Source organism: Ovis aries, chromosome 20 (genome assembly GCF_016772045.2).
Source record: "Ovis aries strain OAR_USU_Benz2616 breed Rambouillet chromosome 20, ARS-UI_Ramb_v3.0, whole genome shotgun sequence".
Classification (NCBI taxonomy): Eukaryota; Metazoa; Chordata; class Mammalia; order Artiodactyla; family Bovidae; genus Ovis; species Ovis aries.
The window spans coordinates 26,980,696-27,005,005 of record NC_056073.1 but is presented as its reverse complement, the minus strand read 5'-3'; the positions used below and the strand labels follow the sequence as shown (position 1 = coordinate 27,005,005).

General features: G+C 47.0%; 2 protein-coding genes, 1 long non-coding RNA gene and 1 pseudogene across 11 annotated transcripts in view; 2 read left to right on the top strand and 2 right to left on the bottom strand.

Annotated features, from left to right (window-relative positions):
• The window catches only part of LOC101105860 (MHC class I polypeptide-related sequence B), a 94,155-nt gene that overhangs the window by 26,829 nt on the left and 43,016 nt on the right, over positions 1-24,310 (top strand). The gene's annotated exons all lie outside the window — the stretch shown is intronic.
• Positions 4,382-21,437, bottom strand: LOC114109630 (BOLA class I histocompatibility antigen, alpha chain BL3-7). 9 transcript variants are annotated; one of them, XM_042237433.2, is made up of 9 exons: positions 21,303-21,437; positions 20,764-21,033; positions 20,293-20,568; positions 18,727-19,002; positions 18,506-18,610; positions 18,044-18,076; positions 17,863-17,910; positions 13,729-17,619; positions 7,260-8,206 (listed from the first exon to the last, which is right to left on the bottom strand). In XM_042237433.2, exons 1-8 carry the CDS (start codon positions 21,373-21,375, stop codon positions 17,612-17,614), a joined length of 1,089 nt encoding a protein of 362 aa, XP_042093367.1. In that variant the 5' UTR covers positions 21,376-21,437; the 3' UTR covers positions 7,260-8,206; positions 13,729-17,611. The 9 variants fall into 9 exon arrangements, with proteins under 9 accessions (XP_027814554.1, XP_042093367.1, XP_060259271.1 ...); XM_060403288.1 differs by having other exon boundaries at positions 13,729-17,910; XM_042237430.2 differs by lacking the exon at positions 13,729-17,619 and having other exon boundaries at positions 7,260-9,686.
• LOC132658250 (uncharacterized) lies at positions 18,564-21,928 on the top strand. Its single transcript, XR_009597612.1, has 2 exons — positions 18,564-19,949; positions 20,216-21,928. It is a non-coding gene; the product is annotated as an uncharacterized LOC132658250 (long non-coding RNA).
• Positions 22,124-22,602, bottom strand: LOC114109631 (interferon-induced transmembrane protein 3-like; annotated as a pseudogene).

Sequence of the window (24,310 nt, the reverse complement as noted above, 5' to 3'; positions counted from 1 at the left end):
AACAATTAAACAGTTTGAAAATTAGAAAATTTTCAGTCAACGTATCTGTGTGTATATAGCTTTACAAAATATGGGATGAATTCATCTTACTGATATCTTTTTCACCTTATATCCAGTTCAGTTCAGTTCAGTTCAGTCGCTCAGTCGTGTCCGACTCTTTGCGACCCCATGAACCGCAGCACGCCAGGCCTCACTGTCCATCACCAACTCCCGAAGTTCACTCAAACTCATGTCCATTGAGTCGGTGATGCCATCCAGCCATCTCATCCTCTGTCGTCCCCTTCTCCTCCTGCCCCCAATCCCTCCCGGCATCAGAGTCTTTTCCAATGAGTCAACTCTTCGCATGAGGTGGCCAAAGTACAGGAGTTTCAGCTTTAGCATCATTCCTTCCAAAGAACACCCAGGACCAATCTCCTTTAGAATGGACTGGTTGGCTCTCCTTGCTGTCCAAAGGACTCTCAAGAGTCTTGTCCAACACCGCAGTTCAAAAGCATCAATTCTTCGGCACTCAAAGAGTCATTATTCCATCCATCTATAACTTTACAATGTGTGGATTTAACGAATTCAACATCATAGTATTCCTTATGACACCTTGTACTTATAGGCCCAGCTTCTAAGCTCCAATTCCAGCTTCCCCCACTGGTATCCTGTTCTCTGCAACTGGAGTCCAAATCCTATCATCTCCAGGCACCTTCCAATCTAGAATCACTCGATTAACTTCCAGAAGACGTTTTCTTTATCCTTTGTCCTGGGGTGGCAGGCACTTCCCAACAGGTCTTCTGTGCTGTGGGAGAGTTACTCCCAGACCAAGGTGCTGCTCAGTCAAGTCTCAGGCTGCTGTTCGCACAGAGCTTGGCATGTGATAAACAGTCAATAAATATCTGAACACTAAATAAACTGAAATCAGTACTCACCATTGCTGATAACTTCAACTGTTCTCCCTTCTTGGGAGGGGACTTCCCAGCCTCTCTGTGGTCACAGGACCATGTTGCTGCTGCATTAGCAGGACTTGGAGTGTGTTCTCTCAGACCTGGCCCACCACTCCTCCCCACATGCATTTCTCCACAGTCTCGCTCCTTCTGCTGATGGAGGCAAATGGGGATTAACGTTGAAAACACCTGGGAATCCGAGAAGCAGGAGGGGCTCAAAGGGCGCATGCTTGTCCCTAGTACAGGTTTGAGGGGGGACTCCAGGTGTCCCCTGGGGTGTCTTCATACTGTTCAAACAATAATGCTTTCACCACCGTCTCTGTGCTGCTCCCCCCAGGGAGTGCCACATAGTGGGGGAACCATTCAGTCTCCAACTTCCCTTTCCTCAGGGTGGGGGGCTTCCAGCAGTTCCAGCAGCTCAGTGGTTACAGAAGATACTTTAAAACGTGGATTTAAGGATGATGAATTCAGGAGAGAGAAGACTTTTATTTATTTATTTTTAAAATTTGTTTGAGGTATAGTCGGTTTACACTGTTGTGTTAATTTGTGCTGTACAGCAGTGTGACTCAGTTATACATAGATATATTTTTTCATATCCCTTTCCATTATGGTTTACGAAGGAAAGATAAGAATTTTGAAATCGTCAACCAGGATATTTTAAAGCAAACTTGCCTTTTTTTTCCTGCAAGCAAATTGTAGTGAAAATAATTACTAGTGAAGCTTGCTGCCGTAATCTCTGTTATTGCTGTTTTACCTCAAAGCAAATGTCCATGTAGTGAACAAAGTATCTCAGTGACCTCAAGGGTTCCAGAGACCACACTCTGAGATATGCAGTCCTGAGTAAACCAGGGTGTCTCCCAACTGATCCCTGTCTTTCCCTCCTCTTTGTTTTGAAGATCTTCTCCTTGAACTGGACTCCCTGCCTCCTTAAACCCAGTGGAAGGCCTTCTTCTGGGCTCCTCTCCAAGAGAACTGACCCCCTGGGAACTGATACCAGGGAGTAGCCTCAGTCTGGGAAGGGCAATCGGGGGACAGGTGTTTCCCCTTTGGAACTGGGAACAGTCAGTTCCTAGAGGCCCTGCACACACTTATGACCTGGGCTGGTTTTGTTACACGCCAGGTTGATGTGTCTGCATATCCTGGACAGAAATCTGACATAGTGTCTAAGAGAAATAAGAGTGACTCTTTCACCTCACATGGTCTAGTGCATCTGACTCAGGTCCACAAGGCATGAAGGCAGGCCTGTCCAGCAGAACGTTCTGTGATGAAGGGACTGTTCTGTATCTGTGCTGTCTAGTGAGGGAGACACTGGCTCCATGTGGCTATTTCAGCACCTCAGACATGACTGTTGTGATGATTACTTTTATTTTATTTAATGAATTAATTGTTCAAATATTTTTATTTATTCTGTTGAAGGCTAGTTGGTTTACAAGGTTGTGTTAGTTTCTGCTGTGTAGCAAAGTGACTCAATTAAACATATTTATTGGTTCTTCTTCATATCCTTTTCCATTATGATTTATTCCAGGATGTTGAATACGGTTACCTGTGCTATCACTGTTTATCCATTCTATTATTTTTTTAAATATTTATTTATTTGTTTAATTGGCTGCGTTGGGTCTTAGTTGCAGCACACAGGGTGTTCGCTGCATCATGAGGGATCTTTTTCATCCTGGTATGCAGGTTCAGTTGCTCCAAGGCGTGTGGGATCTTAGTGCCCTGCCCAGAGAGTGAACCCTTTTGCCCTGCATTGCGGGACGGATTCTTAACCACTGGATCACCAGGGAAGTCCCCTGTTCATCCATTCTTTATGGAATGGTTTGCAGCTAACTAACCCCCAACCGCCAGCCCCGTTCCCCAGCTTCCTCCCCAGCCCCCTCCCTCTTGGCAACCACAAGTCTGTTCTGTACCTGTGAGTCTGTGTCTATTTTAATTTTATTTAATTCAAATAGCCATATATGACTAGTAGCCAGCATATCGGACACTGCGTGTCTAGAATGTCCTTAACTTTAAGTCTCTTTTTCCCAAAAGTTATTGTGTGACTCGTAGATTGATGCATATTAAAATACAGTCTTTGGTAGCTCAGACAGTAAAGCAACTGCCTACAATGCAGGAGTCCCAGGTTCGATACCTGGGTCAGAAAGATCCCCTGGAGAAGGAAATGGCAACCCACTCCAGTATTCATGCCTGGAAAATCGCATGGACCAAGGAGCCTGGTGGGCTATACAGTCCATGGGGTCGCGAAGAGTTGGACACGACTGAGCGACTTCACTTTCACTTTGTATGAATATAGTGGGTTTGTCTATTTAAGGTACAGCCTTAAAATGTAGCATGCACAGAAAGTTTCATTAATATGTGTTTTAGCAACTAGAATGTTAAGCAGACTTTAAGGAGACCGTGGTATAGCACCTTCAAGTTATAAGTGTTCAAAACTGCCCATCACTGGAGTGAATTCTTGGCTCTATTATACTGAGCTCTTGGTGGTTTCCTTAACCTGGTAAGCATAAGTAGACACAGAAGTGTTCGCTCACCCAAAAGAAAGTATTTGCTGAACAGAACATAAATCAAATACCTTGTAGGACTTGTACATACTTGCAACATTATGAAGCAGAAGATGTAAGCTAAGAATCCACCACCTTAAAATTCTTTTATAAAAAATAATTTCATTCATTTATTTTTGGCTGTGTGGGGTCTTCATTGCTCTGTGGGCTTTTCTCTAGTTGTGGTGCGTGGGGGCTACTCTCTAGCTGTGGCACACAGCTTCTCGTTTCAGGGGTTTCTCTAGCTGGAAAGAACGGTTTCTATGGTATTCTTCGTCTACACTTTCCCCTCAAATTCAAGCAATTATTTTTTCCTTCACCCTTGGACTCTTGTATCCTAGACAAAAATATACATGACTATTTTACACTTGGGAAAGGAAGAGTTGTATGACCCACAGATGAAAAATCATAGAAATCCATAAATCTTCTCTGTGTGAATCAAACACTCACAAAGACAAACACACACACCTGTGCAAACTCAAAGACGCAGAAACAGTTGTGACAGGACTTCCTTGCTGGTCCAGTGGCTGAGAATCCGCCTGCCAGTGCACGGTCCACACCTGCAGTCCCCGGTCAGGAGCTGAGACCCCACAGGACACGGAGCTACTGAGCCAGCACGGCGCAGCTATGGAAGTTCAGCTGCTCCGGAGCCCCTGCGCCACAATCCATGTGCGGCAAAGGAGCAAGAGAGGACTGAGGAGGGAGGAGGAAGTGCGCTGACTCAGGAAGTGGCTTCTGGAGAATGCAGGGTGGGAGCCCTGAGATCTGAGCTCAACAGCTTAGACAGAGACGGTCCCAGCACCTGGGCAGCAGCCGGAAGATGAAAATAAACTAAAAGTAATGCAACCAAATATCTCCCGTGTGAGGATTACAGTTCTTTAACTTTGTCCTTTATCACTTTCAACCCTTTGTAACTTATTTGACAGTGAATCTTTATTATATCATGTGTTATACACATACATCATAATCAGAATTATAAAGCTTCATTTAAATTATTAAGAAAGAAGGCAGGCGGGGAGAAAAGTGAAGAGCTGGGGACCTGAGGCTGGACTTCCTGGGCTCCGTGCCTGGGCTCCGGGCAGTGACTCACACGGGCTTTTCTTCTCTTCTCAAGACCGAGTTCTCTGTGGAGGCCAAGCAGAATCTTAACCTTCTTTTGAGAGGTGTGGTCATCTGTTAGGACTTTGTCACCTCTTTGATGCTTTTAGGGAAGCTTTTGTATTTTCCATGGCATTTTCAGCTAATCGCTGTCGGAAGAATTGTCCAAACAACTCAGCCCATCTTTTCCAGTGGTGGAATTTCTATGGCAGAACAGCTCTGTCAACATATGATAGGTCCTGGAGCAGAGAATGTGTGTGCTAACACGTGACCTGAAGGTGACTGGTCAAGGGTTTTACAAGGGCAAGGTATTTTCAGCTTATTTTTCAAAAGCATTATTTAACTCCACTCAAGAGGACTAAGAAGATACTCCAGCATAAAGAAAATAACTAATTCATGTTCTCCCTCCATCCCCAGTCACGCAAGTCCTCTATTTAGAAACCATTGCCATTAGGAATTCTCTATTTCTCTTCTCAGAAATGTACATCTAGATGTTAATGAATACTGTTATATCAGGGAAAGAGCTCAGGGCACAGACAGGAACAAATGATTTGCAAATCCACATATATGAAAAAGAAATTGCTTTAGAATATACATAGAACCATTGCATTCAACAGTATACAAATAAACAGCAGTTTAATGAAGGAAACGTCTGAACAGATACCTCTTCAAGATGATATGGAAATACATACAAAAGATGCTCAACATCACATGTCATGAAGACATGCAAATAAACACAGCAATGATACATCCCCACACACCTAGTAGAGTAGCTAGAACCCAAGAACCGGGGATGCCAAGTGCTGACCAGGACATGGGGCAGCAGAAACCCTCGCTCACTGGGGCAGGAATAGGAAGCAGCACAGCCGCTAGAAATGAGAGTCAGCAGTTTCTTATGAAGCTACACAGAGACTCTCCATCCAGCCTGCTCACCAGTCTAGTACTTCTCCATCTCACTGGAAAACTCATATTTGCACAAACCCCTGCACACCAGAGTTTATATCAGAGTGCCCCTTAAGTGTGGACTGCACGTGGTGACTTCCTTCCAAAGACTACAGTGTGGACAGTGAGGAAGTAAAAATAGAACTCCACAAGGAGAGACCGAGGAAATATACCTTAGGTGGGTGCTGAAGTGAATTTATTAGTGATATTCCAGTGGACAGTATAAACACTTGATGCATGGAGAATGTCACTTAAGTCATCTCTGTGGTCTTCTTTCCTAAAACCCAACTCAACTAGAGAGACATTCCACACTATCCCTGAGCAATTCTCAAAAACATCCAGGTCATCAAACAAAAAGGGAAGTCTGAGAGACTGTCACGGCCAGAGGAGCCTGAAGGAGACATGATTAGAACCTAATGTATATCATTTGTCTTTGATAGGCTCTTGGGTCAGCAAAAAGAAAATCCCACCAGGCAAGGAAGGCTTCCAGGGCCCAGCCTCCATCCTCAGACTTCCACTCTCTCCCACCTCGGTTCCCTCCAGCCACCAGAGCAAACAAGGCTTGAGCATCCAGTATGTACCAGGCACTGCCCTGAGCACTTCCCATATGAACTCAGCCAGCCCTCACCACGTCCCTGAAACATCACCTGTTTTGCAGATGCAGATGAGCACAGAGGGAAAATAACTTGTCTGGAGTAACTCAGCTAAGAGGGTGGGGGAGGACACGCTGGGGTGCAGAGTCCCCAGGTGGAGCACCCACTCTCCAGTCTCCAGGGACTTGGTCCGTCCTGTGACACCACCACACCGTGCAATACACACACACGACTCCTTACCAGCGGCTTCCCTCTATATAGACCACAGCTGCCCCGTCAACTCCTCTCCGTCCTCAAGGCTGATTTCAAATGTGCCTCCTCAGGAAGCACGTCCTGAGCTGCTCCCAGACTAGAGAGGTGCCCTTGCTTTCTATTCCAAATGCCTGTTTTCCAGCTGGACTATTTAGCATCGAAACACACAGGGCACGTTCTTAGGGTTCCTTTGTGGCTCAGCTGGTAAAGAAGCCGCCTGCAGTGCGGGAGACCTGGGTCCATTCCTGGGTTGGGAAGATCCCCTGGAGAAGGGAAAGGCTACCCACTCAATATTCTGGCCTGGAGAATTCCATGGACTATACAGTCCATGGGGTCACAAAGAGTCAGACCCGAATGAGCAACTTTCACTTTCACCTAATGCATCCCCAGGGCCTGGCAGAAAGCATGTGCTAAATAAATATCATTTCAGGTAAAGAATTAATAAACTTTCTCAAAGCATCATTGGGATTCCCAGGTGGCCCTAGTGATAAAGAACTCACCGGCCAATGCAGGAGGCGTTAGAGACACGGGTTTGATCCCTGGGTTGGGAAGATCTCCTGGAGGAGGGCAAGGCAATTCACTCCAGTATTCTCACCTGGAGAAGCCCATGGACAGAGGAGCCTGGCAGGCTACAGTCTATGGGGTTGCAAAGAGGTGGACGATGGTGTGACTTAGCATGCACGCACCCGAACTGTCATTAGGGAGAACTTGATTTTATAGTATTGATTGGCTGAAATATTTGGACCAAACTTCCCACTTAATAGCCTTTTTTTTTTCCCTGATGAGATATAATTCGCTTAAAAAGAGACTCTTCATATTTGAAGAGTGTTATCTGAAGGCTTAAAAATTCTGTCTTACCATAGAATTCAAAAATTGGTCATTTCTGTAGAAGCATTAGAGAGACAGAATTGGGTTCATCATAAGGTATTGTTTTTATTAACAGTTACAATTACACAGGAATCAGCTTCTTTGGGAGCAGCTGAATTCTCCGTCACTAAAGGAGTTCAACTGTTTCCTCTGGACGTTGTATAGAGAAGGGTGATGTGGTGAGAGGATCAACCCCATGGTCTCTGAAGGCCTCTTCCTCTCTGAAGTTGCCATAGCGATGGGACACTGGGCTGGTTGTCTCAGGACCTGGCTTCCACCAGCTGTGTGATCCTGGTCTGGGCACTTCTGAGTCTCATTCCAAACACTTGATACTTCAGCTGTGATTATATCTGACTGACTTCAGAGTAATAAACGGAATAAATTGGATAGTACATGTACATTTTTGTTATCTTTTCTTAGGCATCATAACAGCCAAAATCAGCTCTTTTCCTTCTTCCATTTTTTTTCTGATTGTACACCACATACGAACAACAATAGCAAATAATTTTTTAAATGGAAGAAAATTCACCCACAGTCTCACTACCTAATATGAAAATAGTACCTTCTCTATTCTCTTCCAGTGTGACTAAGAATTTATTTATGCTTAGTAATCTATTGTAGGATCTTGAAAAACAATTTATTTTTCTTTTCTTCGCCAAGCCCTGCAGCTTGTGGGATCCAGGCTCCCCACCCCTCACCCCCCTGCCGTCGACTGATCCCTAGTTCTGCAACCCTGCATTGGAAGTGCAGTCTTAACCACTGAACATTCAGCGAACTCCCTATTGTAAGTTCATGAATTTACAGAAGTCAGAACATGGCACAACTATTCTTTCCACAAATATAGCAGCACACTAACAATAAGAACAAAGGAAAGCCAAACACACAGGCCTTTTAAAAGCTGTGCAATATGAAGGTGATGATAAACTCATGATTTTCATAAACCTCAGAGGGAAGAGACTCAGGCCAGCCACACTATCGTCCAGACCACCTTTGGACTCTGTCTGTAACATCAGTCCTTCCCTGAGTCTCCAGCCTGCTTGCCAGCCCTGCACCTCTGGACACTCAAGACCCCTAGGCTCATGAGCCAAGTTTTAAAATAAATCTCTCTCTCTCTTTCACACACACAACACAACATTTCTCACACACTGGAAAGGGATCATTACTCATAAATAGTGGAGTTTACTTTCAATCCACTGGTTCTGACCTCAGGATCGAGCTCTGCAGTGTTTTTGCACGGCTGTGTCTGAACCAGGTCCCGGAGTCCCTACACTTACTGCCTCTGGTTTGTGGATGGACACTTTCATCAAGAGCTTTCATCCTCCAGAACAGCGAGGCGGGGAGGGCAGAGTCTTGCGTGGTTGATGGAGGAGCCAAACTACTTTGTCGATGAGACTAAGCTCTTGACAAGTCAGGTGAGGATTTCCCACTAAATCTGAGAAATGCGCAGTGATATCACAGCCAAACCTGGAGACTGGGCTGAACAAAGAGCACCCACTGATGAAAGCAGGCAGGAGCCCGGGAGAAAGCAGGGGGAGCGGTGCTTTCATCCGGAGGGAGAGGCCCTCGGGATGGGCTTCCCGTAGCATCAGGTGAGGCAGGGGAGTGAACACAAGTCATCACCTGAGAATGACGGCTGGGGTCTGTGTGCCATTAATTAATTATTAATTCAGCAATCTCACTGCTCAAGGATGCATGCTTAGCAAATAATGTGGGGGCTCTGAAGATGGGGAACCAGATTATAACCTAGTGTTGGTCATTAGAGGGCTGACAATGACTGTGTGGATGATACTCCCCTACTTCTGGGAACTCCTGATGGACCCTCTGGTGCATGTGCAGAGATGTCCCAGACCAGAGCCTCCTTCAAGGCTAAAAGTGAAGCAGAGGAATAGTGTCCTAAAGTTCATAGGCCAGACACCCCAGCAGTTAGAGAGAGTTTAATGAATGACGTGGAGCTTTGGATAGAACTTCACCCATGTGGATGGTTAGGATAATCATAAAAGACAAAAAGGAAAAGAAAATGAAGACATTGCAAGCAGTCGGGAGTTAGTGTGCAGCAAGATGGGGGGTGCATTCAGGCACAGTGGGTTCAGGGAAGACGTTTTAGTTTAATAATTTCTCATTAAAGTCACTCGAGGGTTCAGCTCTGTTGAAACAGTGTGTGGAAGGCCTTGCAACCAAGTCAAGACATAAACCAGAGGTACAATCAAAGCTGAATGGTGAGGCCGCTCAGCTCTTATCTGTTGAGTTTTACAGGAGCAAGAATTCAACCAAGGTTTCTCCAGTGGTCACACCCAGTTACCTGCACAGACCCACCTTCTAGGGGCTCACAGTGTGAGAGGAGGGGGGACATGCAGTGATGCTGGGAGTGTGTCAGTGCAGGTCTAGGATCTGGAGCTGGAGACTCTGGAGCCCAGGCAGGGTGTGTTGAATCCAGGCTGGGGCAACCCCACAGTCACTTGTATTTGATTCTGAAATTCATTCAGGGATTTTCTCAGCACCAGTTTGGTGCTTGTTAGTGCTGAGCTATTGTATCCCAGCTCCTGGAGGACAAGTATCCTGATCGGGGTGTCCTCCTCCATCAATGCTGTCCCCTGTGACTCTCTGCTAAGGATTGTGTGCTCAGAATACCAGACCGTTGGCTCAGAAGAGACCTGCAGGGTCGTAATCTAACCCTCCGTTTGGGGGAAATAAACAGAGAAGAGTGGGAGTTGAATAACTTGCCCAGTTAACACAGTTCACGCAAAGTCCAAGTCTGAAAGTCTCCATCCAGTGCTTTTTCAAAACATCTTGTACCCAAGTGTAAACCACTCATCATGGCAGAGCTGACAGCAAGTAAAAGAAATCAGAATCAGGGAACCATATTAGTTTGTCCTAAAACTCAGCAGTGGCCATAGCACTGGAAAAGTTCCAATCCATTCCAATCCAAAGAAGAGCAAGGCCAAAGAATGTTCAAACTACCACACAGTTGCACTCATCTCACATGCTAGCAAAGTCATGCTCAAAATTCTCCAAGCCAGGCTTAAACAGTATGTGAACCATGGATTTCTAGATGTTCAAGCTGGTCTTAGAAAAGGCAGAGGAACCAAAGATCAAATTGCCAATATCCGCTGGATCATAGAAAAAGCAAGAGAATTCCAGAAAAACATCTACCTCTGCTTTATTGATTACGCCCAAGTTTTTGACTATGGATAACAACAAACTGTGGAAAATTGTTCAAGAGATGGTGCTACCAGACCACCTTACCTGCCTCTTGAGAAATCTGTATGCAGGTCAAAAAGCAACAGTTAGAATTGGACATGGAAAAAGAGACAGGTTCCAAATTGGGAAAGGACAAGGCTGTATATTATCATCCTGCTTATTTAATTAATATGCAGAGCACAGCATGTGAAATGCCAGGCTGGATGAAGCACAAGCTTCAGTAACCTCAGATACGCAAATGACACTACCCTTATAGAAGAAAGGGAAGAGAAACAAAAAAGCCCCTTGATGAAAGTGAAAGAGAAGAGTGAAGAAGCTGGCTTAAAACTCAACATTCCAAAAATTAAGATCATGGCATCTGGTCCCATCTCTTCATGGCAAATAGATGGGGAAACAATGGAAACAGTGACAGGCTTTACTTTGTGGGGGCTACAAAATCACTGCAGATGGGGACTGCAGCCATGAAATTAACTGCTCCTTGGAAGAAAAGCTATGACCAACCTAGACAGCATATTAAAAAGCAAAGACATTGCTTTGCCAACAGAGGGCGCTCTAGTCAAAGCTATGGTTTTTCCAGTATTCACGTATTAATGTGAGAGTTGGAGTACAAAGAAAGCTGAGCGCTGAAGAATTGATGTTTTGAACTGTGGTGTTGGAGAAGACTTTTAAGAGTCCCTTTGATTGCAAGGAGATCAAAGCTGTCAATCGTAAAGGAAATCAGTCCTGAATATTCACTGGAAGGACTGATGCTGAAGCTGAAGCTCCAATACTTTGGCCACCTGATGCAAAGAACTGACTCATTGGAAAAGACCCTGATGCTGGGAAAGATTGAAGACAGGAGAAGGGGATGACAGAGGATGAGGTGGTTGAATGGCATCATCGACTGGATGGACATGAGTTTGAGCAAGCTCTGGGAGTTGGTGATGGTCAGGGTGCTGCAGTCCATGGGGTCCCAAAGAGTCGGAGACGACTGAGAGACTGAACTGAACTGAAAGGGGAAATCAATTAAGAGTTGGGTCTGCGTTTAAGGCAGGAGGGCTTTGAGTTTCACCCCTGGAGCTTTTCCTTTCTTCCTGCCGACTTCTGTCCCTGTGTGGAGGGTGGTGACAGCAGGGACAGGTGAAGATGTTGATGCAATCAGAGGAGGAGTCCAGGAAGAGCTGGGAAAAGGAGGCCAAAAAGGACGGGCGTGTCTTCCCTCAGAGGACGGCCGAATCTGACCTTGGAGCAACTGGAAGAGAGTCTCTGAGGGAATAAAAAGCAATATTCTGCAACCAGTTGGTCAGTGATTTATTGGTTTTTCTTTTCCCCAGAGCCTATGTGTTCTGTTATTTATCTTATTATTTTTATCGTATATTTTATTTTATATTAGAGAATACTTGCATCACAGTGTTGTACTGGTTTCTGCCATACAGCAGTGTGAATCAGCCATAAGTGTACATGTATCTCCTCCCTCTGGAACGTCCCTCCACTTTCCCCATCCCACCCTTCCAGGTCGCTGAGCCCCAGGGTGAGCTTCTTATGTTATACCAAAACTTCCCACTGGCTTTTATTTGACACATGGTAAAGGATATATTTCAATGCCACTCTCTCAGCTCATGCCACCCTCGCCTTCCCTCACAAGCCCATTCTCCACGTCTGCATCTATTCCTGCCCTGAAAATAGGTTCATCAGTACCATTTTTCTAGATTCCACATAGATATATTTATTATTATTATTCGGAGAAGTCAATGGCAACCCACTCCAGTACTCTTGCCTGGAAAATCCCATGGACGGAGGAGCCTGGTGGGCTGCAGTCCATGGGGTCGCTAGGAGTTGGACACGACTGAGCGACTTCATTTTCACTTTTCACTTTCATGCACTGGAGAAGGAAATGGCAACCCACTCGAGTGTTCTTGCCTGGAGAATCTCAGAGACGGAGGAGCTCTGAGATTGTGGTGGGCTGCCATCTATGGGATCGCACAGAGTCAGACACGACTGAAGTGACTTAGCAGCATTATTATTATTATTTTGAAGTTAGTTGATTTACAGTATAACACATTCCTTCTTGAGGTCTCCATTTCTTCATCTATGAAATGAGAAAACTACTGTTTCTTTCCAGTCGTGATTGGGATGATTAAAAGCGTTAATGTATTTGAGGTGGTTGCAGCTGAACAACACTACTACTAATCATACTTTTGCTTTTTATTTATAACAGAGCACATGGACAATAAATTATTACCAATAAGCGTTTTCTGCCAGTTTCCTTATTGTGGCTTCTCCTGAGATGACTACTAGCAGATTTCTGCAAATCTAAGGTTCCCTTCACCCTTGTCACAGTCACATATGCATGTATGTTCCTTCATGCCTGCAACATCTGTATGATTTCATATTAAAAGCTGTAACTGCTCTTTAAATATACACCTCTGGATTGCATTTTGTTTTGCATGCTGGGAAGGGACAATGTGTAAGATTCTGGGGAAATGGAGGGTTTTCTCTCAGGCTTGAGGAGGCTCTAATAATCCCCCACATCTCTCTCCCTCCAGCTCCCATTGTCTCGCAGGCTCAGCATAAAGGCCCGGGGGATAATGCAGTGGGACACCTGGGGCCAGTGTTCAGTGCCTGACCCTGGGGGGAACCTCCCCTGAACAGTTGTCACCCTCATGTGATGAAGCAGAGCTGAAGGGCAATGTCGGGGGAGGGGAGAGGACAGGGCTTGGGGGCTTCTGATTAGGAGGAATACGGGACCGTCTGCTTAGAGGGCGCCATGACTGTTGGGGTGAGTGTCCTGAACTGAGAGGGTAAAGGAGCCCAGAACGTGGAGGCATCAATCAAGCAGCAGCATCTCCCTCCATCAGCTCAGACTGATTTCCACAGGGCAGACGGGAGGTGAGACTTCTCCATCGGACCAGGCAGTCCTTCCTGACTTCTGGTCTGGGGGCACACAGGTGAGCGGTGCTCTCCTTGGTCAGGACAAACTTAGCCCCACCCAAGTCAAGCATCTGTGGCACACGTGTTCTAAGGGGCGCCTCCCACAGACGCAAGACGGCACAGGAGCACTTTCTGCAGCAGGACCTGACTGGAAGCAAGAGGGTGGCGAAGGGTTCTCCTAGGCAGGGCCTGTCCCCTCCCTGCCAGGTGCACACGATACACACTAAGGTAATGGGAATAGAGAACTCATTCCATATCTGTTTATCTGAATGGAATGATATATTCTTTCATGGTTTATTCAAGGTTAAAATCATTCACGCAGTTTGCATGCATGTTTCGAGTATTCTTGCATTTTAGTAAACTCTCAAGTGTCATTTGTTGTACTTAGCTTTAAGCATAAACTTTCATCCTCATTCATTTTCTTGTGTGATTATTTAATCAAAGGCACAGTTGTCTGTAAATTAAGAAGTCAAATATCTGTGCCAGATTTCTCATGATACAGACTCTTATTATAATCCTGATTCTTCTCAATTTCTGCTTTCCCATTGGTGACCACTTTGAATGATTTTTAGCTGATCCTTTCGGCTTTTATTTCCAACTCTCTAAACCCGGTGCCTTGCTGGAACTGCTGCTTGATTTTTCTGTCACAGCCACTGTCTGTCGCATCTCAGAGGCTGATGCAATAGTTCATGGTCACGGCTTTCTTTCACTCTTCCCATCCCTTCAGTTCCCACTTTATTTATATATGGATCATACTTAGTTCATTCAGCTTTTTCTTTTCCATGACTACTACACTTGTCAACTAAAAAGATGCTCAACTTAAAACTTGTGAGTTCAGTTTTATTTGGGGCAAAATGAGGACTGCAGCCTGGGAGACAGCACCTCACATAGCTCTGAGAAACAGCTCCAAAGAGGTAGGGAGGGAAGGTCAGTGTATATCATTTTGGAAAATGGGGGAGTTCAGTGCAATCAAGTACTTATCTTCCAAAGGTTTTCTGCTAGTCACAAGGAGCTGATCTCACTATGAAAGGATTTAATGCTTTTCTGCATATGAGGAAGTGAAGCGAACCAAAGGACTGGAAAAGTTCAGTTTTCATTCCGATCCCTAAGAAGGGCAATGCCAAAGAATGTTTAAACTACCATACAATTGTGCTCATTTCACAGGCTAGCAAAATTAGGCTCAAAATTCTTCAAGCTAGGCGTCAGCAGTATGTGAACTGAGAACTTCCAGACGTACAAGGTGGGTTTAGAAAAGGCAGAGGAACCAGAGATCAAACTGCCAGCATTTGTTGGATCACAGAGAAAGGAACGGAATTCCAGAAAAACACCCACTTCTGCTTCACTGACTATGCTAAAGGCTTTGACTATGTGGATCACAACAAACTATGGAATAGTCTTAAAGAGATGGGAATATCAGACCATCTTACTTGTCTAACGAAAACCTATATGCAGGTAAAGAAGCAACAGGTAGAACCAGAAATGGAATTATGAACTGGCTTAAAATTGGGAAAGGAGTATAATAAGGCTGTACACTGTCACCCTGCTTTTTTAACTTACATGCTGAATTCATCAGACAAAATGCCAGGCTGGATGAATTACAACTTGGAATCAAGATTGCCAGGAGAAATAAATATCAACAACCTCAGATAAGGAGATGCTACCACTTTAATGGCAGAAAGCGAAGAAGAACTAAACAGCCTCTTGAGGCTTTGTGCTTGCTGATTATGTTCTATGAAGCGCTCATGAATTCAGCTCTAATGATTGCTCTGTTCGCATGACTCTTTCAAGAAGTGTGGATACTTTGGATATTCCATCAGTTTTCCCTTTTTTGGAAATGTCATCCTGGACCCTGCTGACGTGCTCCCACCTGGTCTGGATTCCTCTGCATCTGGAGCAGAGCCATCCTCCTAGGATCTCCCTCCACCACCATCTGGGCAGCACTTTAAAGTGCTCTGGATACTACATAGCACAGGGAACTCTACCCAGCACTCTCTAATTGCATATACAGGGAAAGAACCTAAAAAAGACTGAATATATTTAGAGCTGATTCACTGTCTTGTACACCAGAAAGTGACACAGCATTGTACATCAATTACACTCCATTGAAAACAAAAGAAAACAAACAGGTAAGCAAGCATTTCTCTAGCCTGGATGGCATTTATTAGTCACTTATTCTTTCAGCCAAACCTGAGTGCCTGCAATGTACCAGGTCAAGTTCCAGTTCCAGATCTATGCTCTAACGATTGAAATTTGACATTCTTATCCATCCATCTCACCCCCTCACCTGATCAGGAGCATTTCCAGATTAGGAGAATTCCACACTGAAAGAGTCTTGGTAGGAGGCAGAGACCATCTTCCTCCATTAAAGAAGAAAATCCACTTTCCCAAATATTCTTGCCAGAGCGCACAGTGTGATGCTGAGGTCCCACCACTCAGGTGACCACATGCCAGACTCTACTCAGGACACTGTGACACAGAGAAGCTGGAACTATGCTGGATGCATCCAACAAGGGTGTCAAGAGTGGCAGTCACACCACCTGCAGTTGTCAGGAGCCTCAGTGATGCCGTCCTCAGCGCAGGGTCCACGCCCAGCACGAGGGGCTCACTGTGTGAGCAGGGACACTGTGCCCCAGCAGGGGCGAAACTGCCTTTGTGGGACCTGGCCTGGATGGACACTGGATCCTGTTCCCGGGGAGCCATATATATATATAGTACTGTATATCTAAGTTAATTTGGATCCCATTGTTAGCTCCAAGAATGAGTGAGGAGAACTCACCCTGGAGAACAGTTTCAGAGAGCAAGGATTTCATTACGCTGAACTGTGAACCACTGCCTAAGTCTTCAGGTGGAATAAGAACTGCATTATTTCTCAACATCACACCTCATAATTGACAATATGAATTGTCAATATAAATTCCCTTTTCTTTCTGAAGAAAAAAAATGCTTTTAAATGTGGATTTAAGACCCCTCTCTAGGCACTCGCTCTCATATACCCCAGGGCTACCCAAATTGGCTGATCATCAGAATTGCTTGTGGGGCTTCTTATGAAATGCTCAGCCTCTCCCCAGAAGCCCCTTCTCAGAGTATTAGGACAAGACCAAGGGATTGCTTCTTTAACAACCTCTGTGTGTGAGGCTGATACACAGCATGTGGGAATCCTGGTCTATGTTCATTCTTGCTACTAAAAGTGTGATCTGAAGACCAGCAGCATCAGCTCCAACCTTATTACAAATGCAGATTCTCAGGCTCTACTTCCGACTGTCTAGATCTAATGAGGGTCCAGGGGAGCACCAGCATCCCCACCCTGGACACCGCACTAATCCTACAGGCTCCTCCACTGCATCGCTCAGCCTTCACCTCCTGATTCTGCTCAGCAGTTAGACTGACGCTTCTAGTGAGCAGTCACACCAGGTCATCTTCTATTCAAACCATCTTATGAGTCCACATCTTTCACAGACATCAGACACCTTCTAATATACTGGAGCCCCACATGAGCTGGCCAGACACTGGGTCTCATATCACAATTCCTCGCTCCTCCAGCCACACCTGCCTCCTGGCTCTTTCTTGAACACACACACTCTCCTGCCCTCCTGCATTTGCACTGGAGGCTCCTCTGCCTGGAGAGCACTCCCCCCAGACATGCTTGTGGACATTCTTTCATGTCCTTCACATCTTTACTCAAATATCTCCTCCACGAGGCCCACACTGACCACCCTAGTAACACAGCCACATTCCCTGGACCCACATGCTCATACTCTGGGTCACCTTCCTCAGAGCCCTTGCCAATCTCTAGGCAGACACTTCCCTCACTTATTAGGCTCACTTTGCCCCATCTCTCCAGAACACACTGCACAAGGCCACCGAAGTGTATCTGTTGTTAGTTCACTGAGGTTTCACAGATGCAAACATAGAGCATCATCTATCAGGCGCACAGCAAATACCAGATGAAGGAAGGATCAGTGTGGACGCCTCTGTATTCCATCTTCATTAATGTGGACTCAGGCCACTTGACTCTCGCGCAGCTACAGCACATCATCCCCTCACACTGACAGCAGTGCTGCCTGTGCTTCCCCACCAGAGCGCATCACCCTCCCTCCCACACCGACCGTCTGCACTCTACACACAATGGTATTTTCTCTTCAGAAAAGATCCCAGGTGGACAGGTCGCATATTCCTCTTGCTGTGACTATTAGGCACCGCTTTTTAAATCCAGGAGTTTGGATTGGAAGTGGTCTGCAGTCTCCCCACCTCCTCACATTATGCTACTAGGAGCACAGACACATTCTCACGCAGCTGCAGAAAGGAGTCCCGGGATCTGATGTCACAAAGTGGGACCAAGTATCACTCAGTCCCCACAAGGCAGCGCTCTCACATTATAAGAGAAAAGAATCAGGAACCAGTTCAGCTTGGTCATGTAAGGGCTGACATTCTCCACAGCCCCTCACATGCTCACATGTCCCACTCAGAGACCCCCGCCACCCAGTGTGTCCCCTCTGCCCCAACTCCTCTCCCAATCTAGACGCCCCAGGGTCTCACCTTTAGGAACCGTGAGAGACACATCAGAGCCCTGGGCACTGTTACTGCCTGGAGGAGAACAAAACCAGGATGTGGCCAGAACCCACAGGAGAGAAACTAGAGAAGGCACTTTGAGGGTGAGCCCCTTATGGCCTGTCTGCACCCTCACAAAGGTCTCAGGAATCACCCCCTCCACACTTACTTGCAGCCGCGGTGTAGATTTGTCCTATTTCACCTGTGAGAAAAAAGTATCACATGGGGACCAGTGAGAGACCGAGTCATGAGACCCTAGAGGAACCCCTAGTCCTGGCCGACAAAGAACTTTTCGGAACTGTGACCAAAAATCCAGGACAGGCTCAGGAACATGAAGCAAGGAGACGTGGGGGGACTGGACCACCTGCCCTCCTGGAGGTCTGTCCTCAGCAAGGACATTCCCTCCTGACCTTCAAATGCTAAGAAACAGGCCCCCAGCTGGAATTATGAAGATGAAAAATTTGTCTTTCATTTTCACATGTAGTTTACAAAAGGGTCAGTCTTAGCATCAGCTCAGACTCCACAAGTGTGTGGAGGGTACTTTCTAGTAACGAGGCAGGCAAACTTCCACCTGGGCCAGAAACCTGCCCAGTGAGACAAGAAAACTCAGATCCCTCCCTCCTTTCCCTACCTGAGCGCTTCTTCCTCCAGATCACAGCTCCAGCCACCACAGCCACCAGGAGGACAACCAGGCCAACAATGATGCCCATGGTGAGGAAGGGAGTCTGAGGAGGTTCTGTGGAAGAAAGGGAAGGAGACCAGACATCAGGCTTCAGTCCTGACCTTGCTGAATGTGTCCAGAAGGGCTCCTGCTTTCTCTGAGAGGAAGCTCCATTCCGACCCCCTCCTTACCCCATCTCAGGGTGAGGGGCTCCTGAAGCCCCTCGTGCTGCACACGGCACGTGTACCTCTGCTCCTCTCCAGAAGGCACCACCAGGGCCGCCCACTTCTGGAAGGTTCCATCCCCTGAAGGCCTAGTCTCCACAAGCTCCATGTTCTGAGTCTGGTCCTCCCCATCACGCTGCCAGGTCAGTGAGATCTCCTCAGGGTAGAAGCCCAGGGCCCAGCACCTCAGGGTGACCTCATGGTCAGAGATGCGGTGATGGGCCACATGTGTCTCTGGAGGGTCTGAGGAAGAAGAATCAGAAAACTCACAGTTTGTGTTACCTCCATGGGCCACTAGAAGCAGCATCAGGTGACCATCCTGAGAATAAGCGGGAGAGTGGGTTTGAAAAGAAGCAGCACAAACACCAGACATCTGCCTGGACCCCAGGGTCTGGGAACAGCTCCTAGTCCTTGGAAAATTCTGGAGTCAGGGTGACAGCTAAGGGAGGAGACTCCGTGTAAGAGGCAGAATACAGAATAATGGTCCTGACGTGGGAGGAGGCCGAATGACTTAGAAAAGCTGGAGTCAGGGCTCCTAAGATGTTCTCAGGGTGAGAACAAGCCTTGAGAGACAAAGTCACGGTTCACAAGATAGTGGCCAGGGTCAAAGGGCAGCACTGACCACCTTTTTCAGGGATGGTTTACTGCTTCTTAGTCAAAGACACTGGATTCCTTAATTGTCCTTCAGACAACTAAGATCATGGCATCCAGCCCCATCATTTCACAGCAAACAGACGGGGAAACAATGGAAACAGTGACAGACTTTATTTTCTTGGATTCCAAAATCACTGTGGACAGTGACTGCAGCCAGAAAATTAAAAGACATTTGCTCCTTGAAAGAAAAGTTATGACAAATCTAGACAGCATATCAAAAAGCAGAGACATCACTTTGCCGACAAAGGTTCATATTGTCAAAGCTGTGTTTTTTCTAGTAGACATGTATGGGTGTGAGAGTTGTACCATAAAGAAGGCTGAGTGCTGAAGAATTGATGCTTTTGATCTGTGGTGTTGGAGAATACTCTTCAGAGTCCCTTGGACAGCAAGGAGTTCAAACTAGTCAATTCTAAAGGAAATCAACCCTGAATATTCATTAGAAAGACTGATACTGAAGCTGAAACTCCAGTACTTTGGCCACCTGATGTGAAGAGCTGACTTTTTGGAAAAGACCCTGAGGCTGGGAAAGATTGAAGGTAGGAGGAAAAGGGAATGACAGAGGATGAAATTGTTGGGTGGCATCACCAGACACAGTGGACATGAGTTTGAGCTTAGCTCCCGGAGTTGGTGATGGACAGGAAAGCCTGGCGTGCTGCAGTCTATGGGGTCGCGAAGATTCGGACACGACTGAGCGACTAAATAACAAGTGGGGCCACTGGCGAGTCACCGTCTTGTACAGAATCTGAAAACCTGGGCGCAGTCCTCCCTCTCCTGACAGGAAGCTGCGGCGCTGTTCCCGCAGGGACCCCATTTTCCTCTCTTCATGGGAACCCAGCTCCAGCCCGAGGGGAGACCAGGGTGGCCCCGCGCCCCTCGTACCTGCTCGCAGCAGCGTGTCCTTCCCGGTCTCCAGGTATCTGCGGAGCCACTCCACGCACTTGCCCTCCAGGTAGATCCTCACACGCGCCGCCTCACCTGCCGCCTCAGCATTGCGCTGGGTGACCTGAGCCGCCGTGTCCGCCGCGGTCCAGGAGCGCAGGTCCTCGTTCAGGGCGATGTAATCTCTGCCGTCGTAGCCGAACTGCTCATACCCGCTCAGGAGTCTCCCGTCAGGTCCCACTTCGCAGCCATACATCTCCTGGAGGGTGTGAGACCCTGACCACCCCGACCACACGCGGTGATTAAACCCAAACTGAAAATGAAACCTCGTCAAGTCCCCGCGATTCCTCCGGGGTCGGGGGTCGGGCGGGTCCCGCAGTGCTGGGGTGACCCTCGGACCCGCAGACTCGGGCGACCCCGCCGGTCCCTGGGGATGGGGGCGAGACCCGGCCCCGGGCCCGCGTCGCTCACCGGCCTCGCTCTGGTTGTAGTAGCCGCGCAGGGTGTTCAGATTCGCTCGGAAAGTCAGTGCGGAGTCCTTGGTTCCCTGCGTCTCCTGATCCCAATACTCCGGCCCCTCCTGCTCCACCCACCGCGCCCGCGGCTCCATCCTCGGATCCGGGGCGTCGCTGTCGAATCGCACGAACTGCGTGTCGTCCACGTAGCCGACGGCGATGAAGCGGGGCTCCCCGCGGCCGGGCCGGGACACGGCGGTGAGGAAATACCTCAGGGAGTGGGAGCCTGGGGGCGGGGAGGGGTGAGACCCGGGCAGAGGTGACCGGGCAGGGAGCGGGGGAGGGGGAGAGGAGCTCCTGAGACGGAAACGGTCAGGGAAGGATCAGGCCTTGGGGGGCGGGAAGCAAGGGAGGGACAGGACTGGACCTGGCGGAGGGGACGGGTCTGGTCGGGGAGGGCGGGGTCCTTCCCTGGGGGGTCCTGTTCCTCCGACCCCCGGGGCGGTCCCCTCGCCCCTCCCCGCAGAGGCAGTTCCCTCCCGACAATGCACTCACCCGCCCGGGTCTCAGTGAGGAGCAGTGAAATCAGGAACAGCAGGTGGAGGGTTCTTGGCTCCAAGACCCGCATCCCGGGGGTCCGGGAAGAAGAGAGTCCGGCGGGTGGACAGAGACTTTGTAACCTGGAACCGCGGGGACGACTATGCTGCTGCTGCTGCTAAGTCGCTGCAGTCGTGTCCGACTCTGTGCGACCCCATAGACGGCAGCCCACCAGGCTCCTCTGTTTCTGGGATTCTCCAGGAAACAATACTGGAACGGGTTGCCATTTCCTTGTGCAATGCGCAAAAGTGAAGTCATGCCCGACTCTTATTTGCAACTAGAAACCAAACATCCAATGGGAGTGAGAACTGGGCTCGCGTCACGAGTGTCCAGGCAGGAGGACCCAACACAGGTGGTGAGAGAGAAAGTGAAAGAAAGGCAAGACTGAAATCCCCAAGATGGAGCGTCCCTGTCCCAGACACCGCCCTTGACCCTGAGACCCTGAGAGCCTCGCCCTCCGGGGGACCTGGGACTTTGCCCTGATCCCTCCCTTCCTACACCGAGAGCTCCTTGTCACACTGTCTGCCTGAGTCCAATCGACATTTTCCATGGTAGAAATAATAAAGTTTGAATTCTTTAATTAATTTCTTTGGAATAATATTAATAACCCATGCATTTAATATGGAAAACAAGTTATTTCCCAAAACAAACATGGTAGTGAGAACAGTGAAGGTTTCTGTTTTTTAATTTAAACAAATGCTTCATTTTATTTCATGTTGGACAGATGCCTGTATAGGCTGCAGGAAAAAGGGGTGACTGCCTCGGGCTGTGGGCAGGGACTAGTGGCCTCCGTAGTTCTGTATGAGCTCCAAAACTGTTTGAACAATCATCAGGGAGCTGGTGGACACAATGATGATGAGAACGATAATCAGAAGGAGGCCCAGGACCAGGGCACAGATGTTCAGGCACTTAGCGGAGACGTAGCTCCTGGCCCCAATATGTCACCAACCATCTTCCGGTCCCTAGACTCCACAGAGTAGGCGAATGCCACAAAGCCCAGGCAGCACCAGTTCATGAAGATGGTGTTGAACAGGGACCAGACGATGTGGTCAGGCACAGAGGTCTCGCTGCGGATGTTGATCACCGTGGTCGTCACGGGGGCCTGGCACTGGGGAACCCCCAGCACGGCCACCTCATGCTCCTCCTTGAGCATCTTATAGGCTGGGGGCACCGCACCATGTGCCCCAGTGAATAAGGGCTGGGATGTGCGGTTCATGGTGGGGACAGAGCAACTGCGGTCCAGATGCCAGCACACACTCAGGGGGCTCTTTTCTTTACTCAGGAGTTTCAATTTCTCTGAATTTCCATTTCCTGGCTTTTGGGCAACAGTGAAGCTTCTTCAGTTCAGTTCAGTTTAGTCGCTCAGTAGTGTCCGACTCTTTGCAACCCCGTGGACTGCAGCGCTCCAGGCTTCCCTGTCCATCACCAACTCCCGGACCTTGCTCAAACTCATGTCCTACCTTGCTCAAACTCATGTCCATCCAGTAGTGATGCCCTCCAACCATCTCATCCTCTGTCGTCCCCTTCTCCTTCTGCCTTCAATCTTTCCCAGCATCAGGGTCTTTCCTGATGAGTCAGTTCTTCGCATCAGGTGGCCACAGTATTGGAGTTTCAGTTTCAGCAACAGTCCTTCCAATGAATATTTAGGGCTGATTTATTTTAAGATTGACTGGTTTTATCCCCTTGCTGTCCAAGGGACTCTCAAGAGTCTTCTCCAACACCACAGTTCAAAAGCATCAATTCTTCAGCATTCAGCTTTTTTTATAGTCCAGCTCTCACATCCATCCATGACTACTGGAAAAACCATAGCTTTGACTATATGGACCTTTACCAACAAAGTAGTGTCTCTGCTTTTTAATATGCTGTCTACATTTTTAAATTTTTATGTTTTTGCAATTCCCTTTCTTGCCATCTCATTAGAAGACCACTGGATTTTCATGTTTGCTTCTACATTGAATCTGTTATTTTGATTGAAATCTATGAAAATAAAAAGGCCCACATATATGTTGGAGAAAGAAATGGCAATGCACTCCAGGATTCTTGCCTGGAGAATCCCATGGTCAGAGAAGCCTAGCAGGTTACAGTCCATGGGGTCACAAGAGTGGGACATGACCTAGCGACTACACCACCACCACCACACATAGGTAGGAGTAGTCTTTTTAATAACCTTTTCATGTAATTATGTAATTAAGTTCATCTTTGATACAAATCTAAAACTACAGAACTGGTAGGTTCTTAAAGGTTATTTTCAAAGTGGACCTGAAATTCTATCACTGACTATTTACTGCTTTGTTACATCAAAATCCCTAAGGCTTTTTTCCATATTGAACCTCTTATACTAATATAAGATTTTTTGTAAGTAATACATTTTTTCCTTAAGTTACATAAATCTTCCGGTGTCATTCACTCTTTCAAGTGAAGACTGTATTCCGCACAAGAGAGGGTAGTTCAGCTCATACAGATTATTTTCCTTGAGTCACAGGACTTTGGAATGTAGCAGAAGCTCTTAATGTATACTTCCCATGTCATCATAGAAGATACTTTGGTTTTTTGAGAAAAAAAAAAAAACTATATTAGCATTTTGAGATGTGACCATAAAGTTGATTTTCCTTAAGGAAACAGCTCGTTTTTGCAATAAGAAATGCAACATAAAAATATTTGTGCAAGATGCATGTTAAGATTAGAACACCATCTTCTGAATTTTATCTAAGCATGAGAAGTTTGACAGATCACTATTCACACTTTTTAAAAATTACTCTAGCACAAGTGAATAATAGCCGATTTTAGAATTATCATAGCATTCTATGTCGCATTATAACATGACATGCTTTACTTCTGTTCTCTTGCAATGTATCAGGTCTTTTAGAGCATCATCACAGAAAGTGTGACATTCACCAAGCATGCTCACTTCAAAGGAAGCACATACCTATTTTATGCATCAGGTTTATCATTCATCATTCAAGAAA

Excerpts from the sequence above, each read along its gene's own strand:
- LOC114109630 (XM_042237427.2), bottom strand. The coding sequence starts at position 21,375 with ATGCGGGTCTTGGAGCCAAGAACCCTCCACCTGCTGTTCCTGATTTCA. Across the intron at positions 18,077-18,505 it reads CTGGAGGAAGAAGCGCTCAG|GTGAAATAGGACAAATCTAC; the intron begins GTAGGGAAAGGA and ends TTTTTCTCACAG. Across the intron at positions 13,475-17,862 it reads GTCTCTCACGGTTCCTAAAG|TCAGGTCCTGCTGCAGAAAG; the intron begins GTGAGACCCTGG and ends TCTTGCTTCCAG.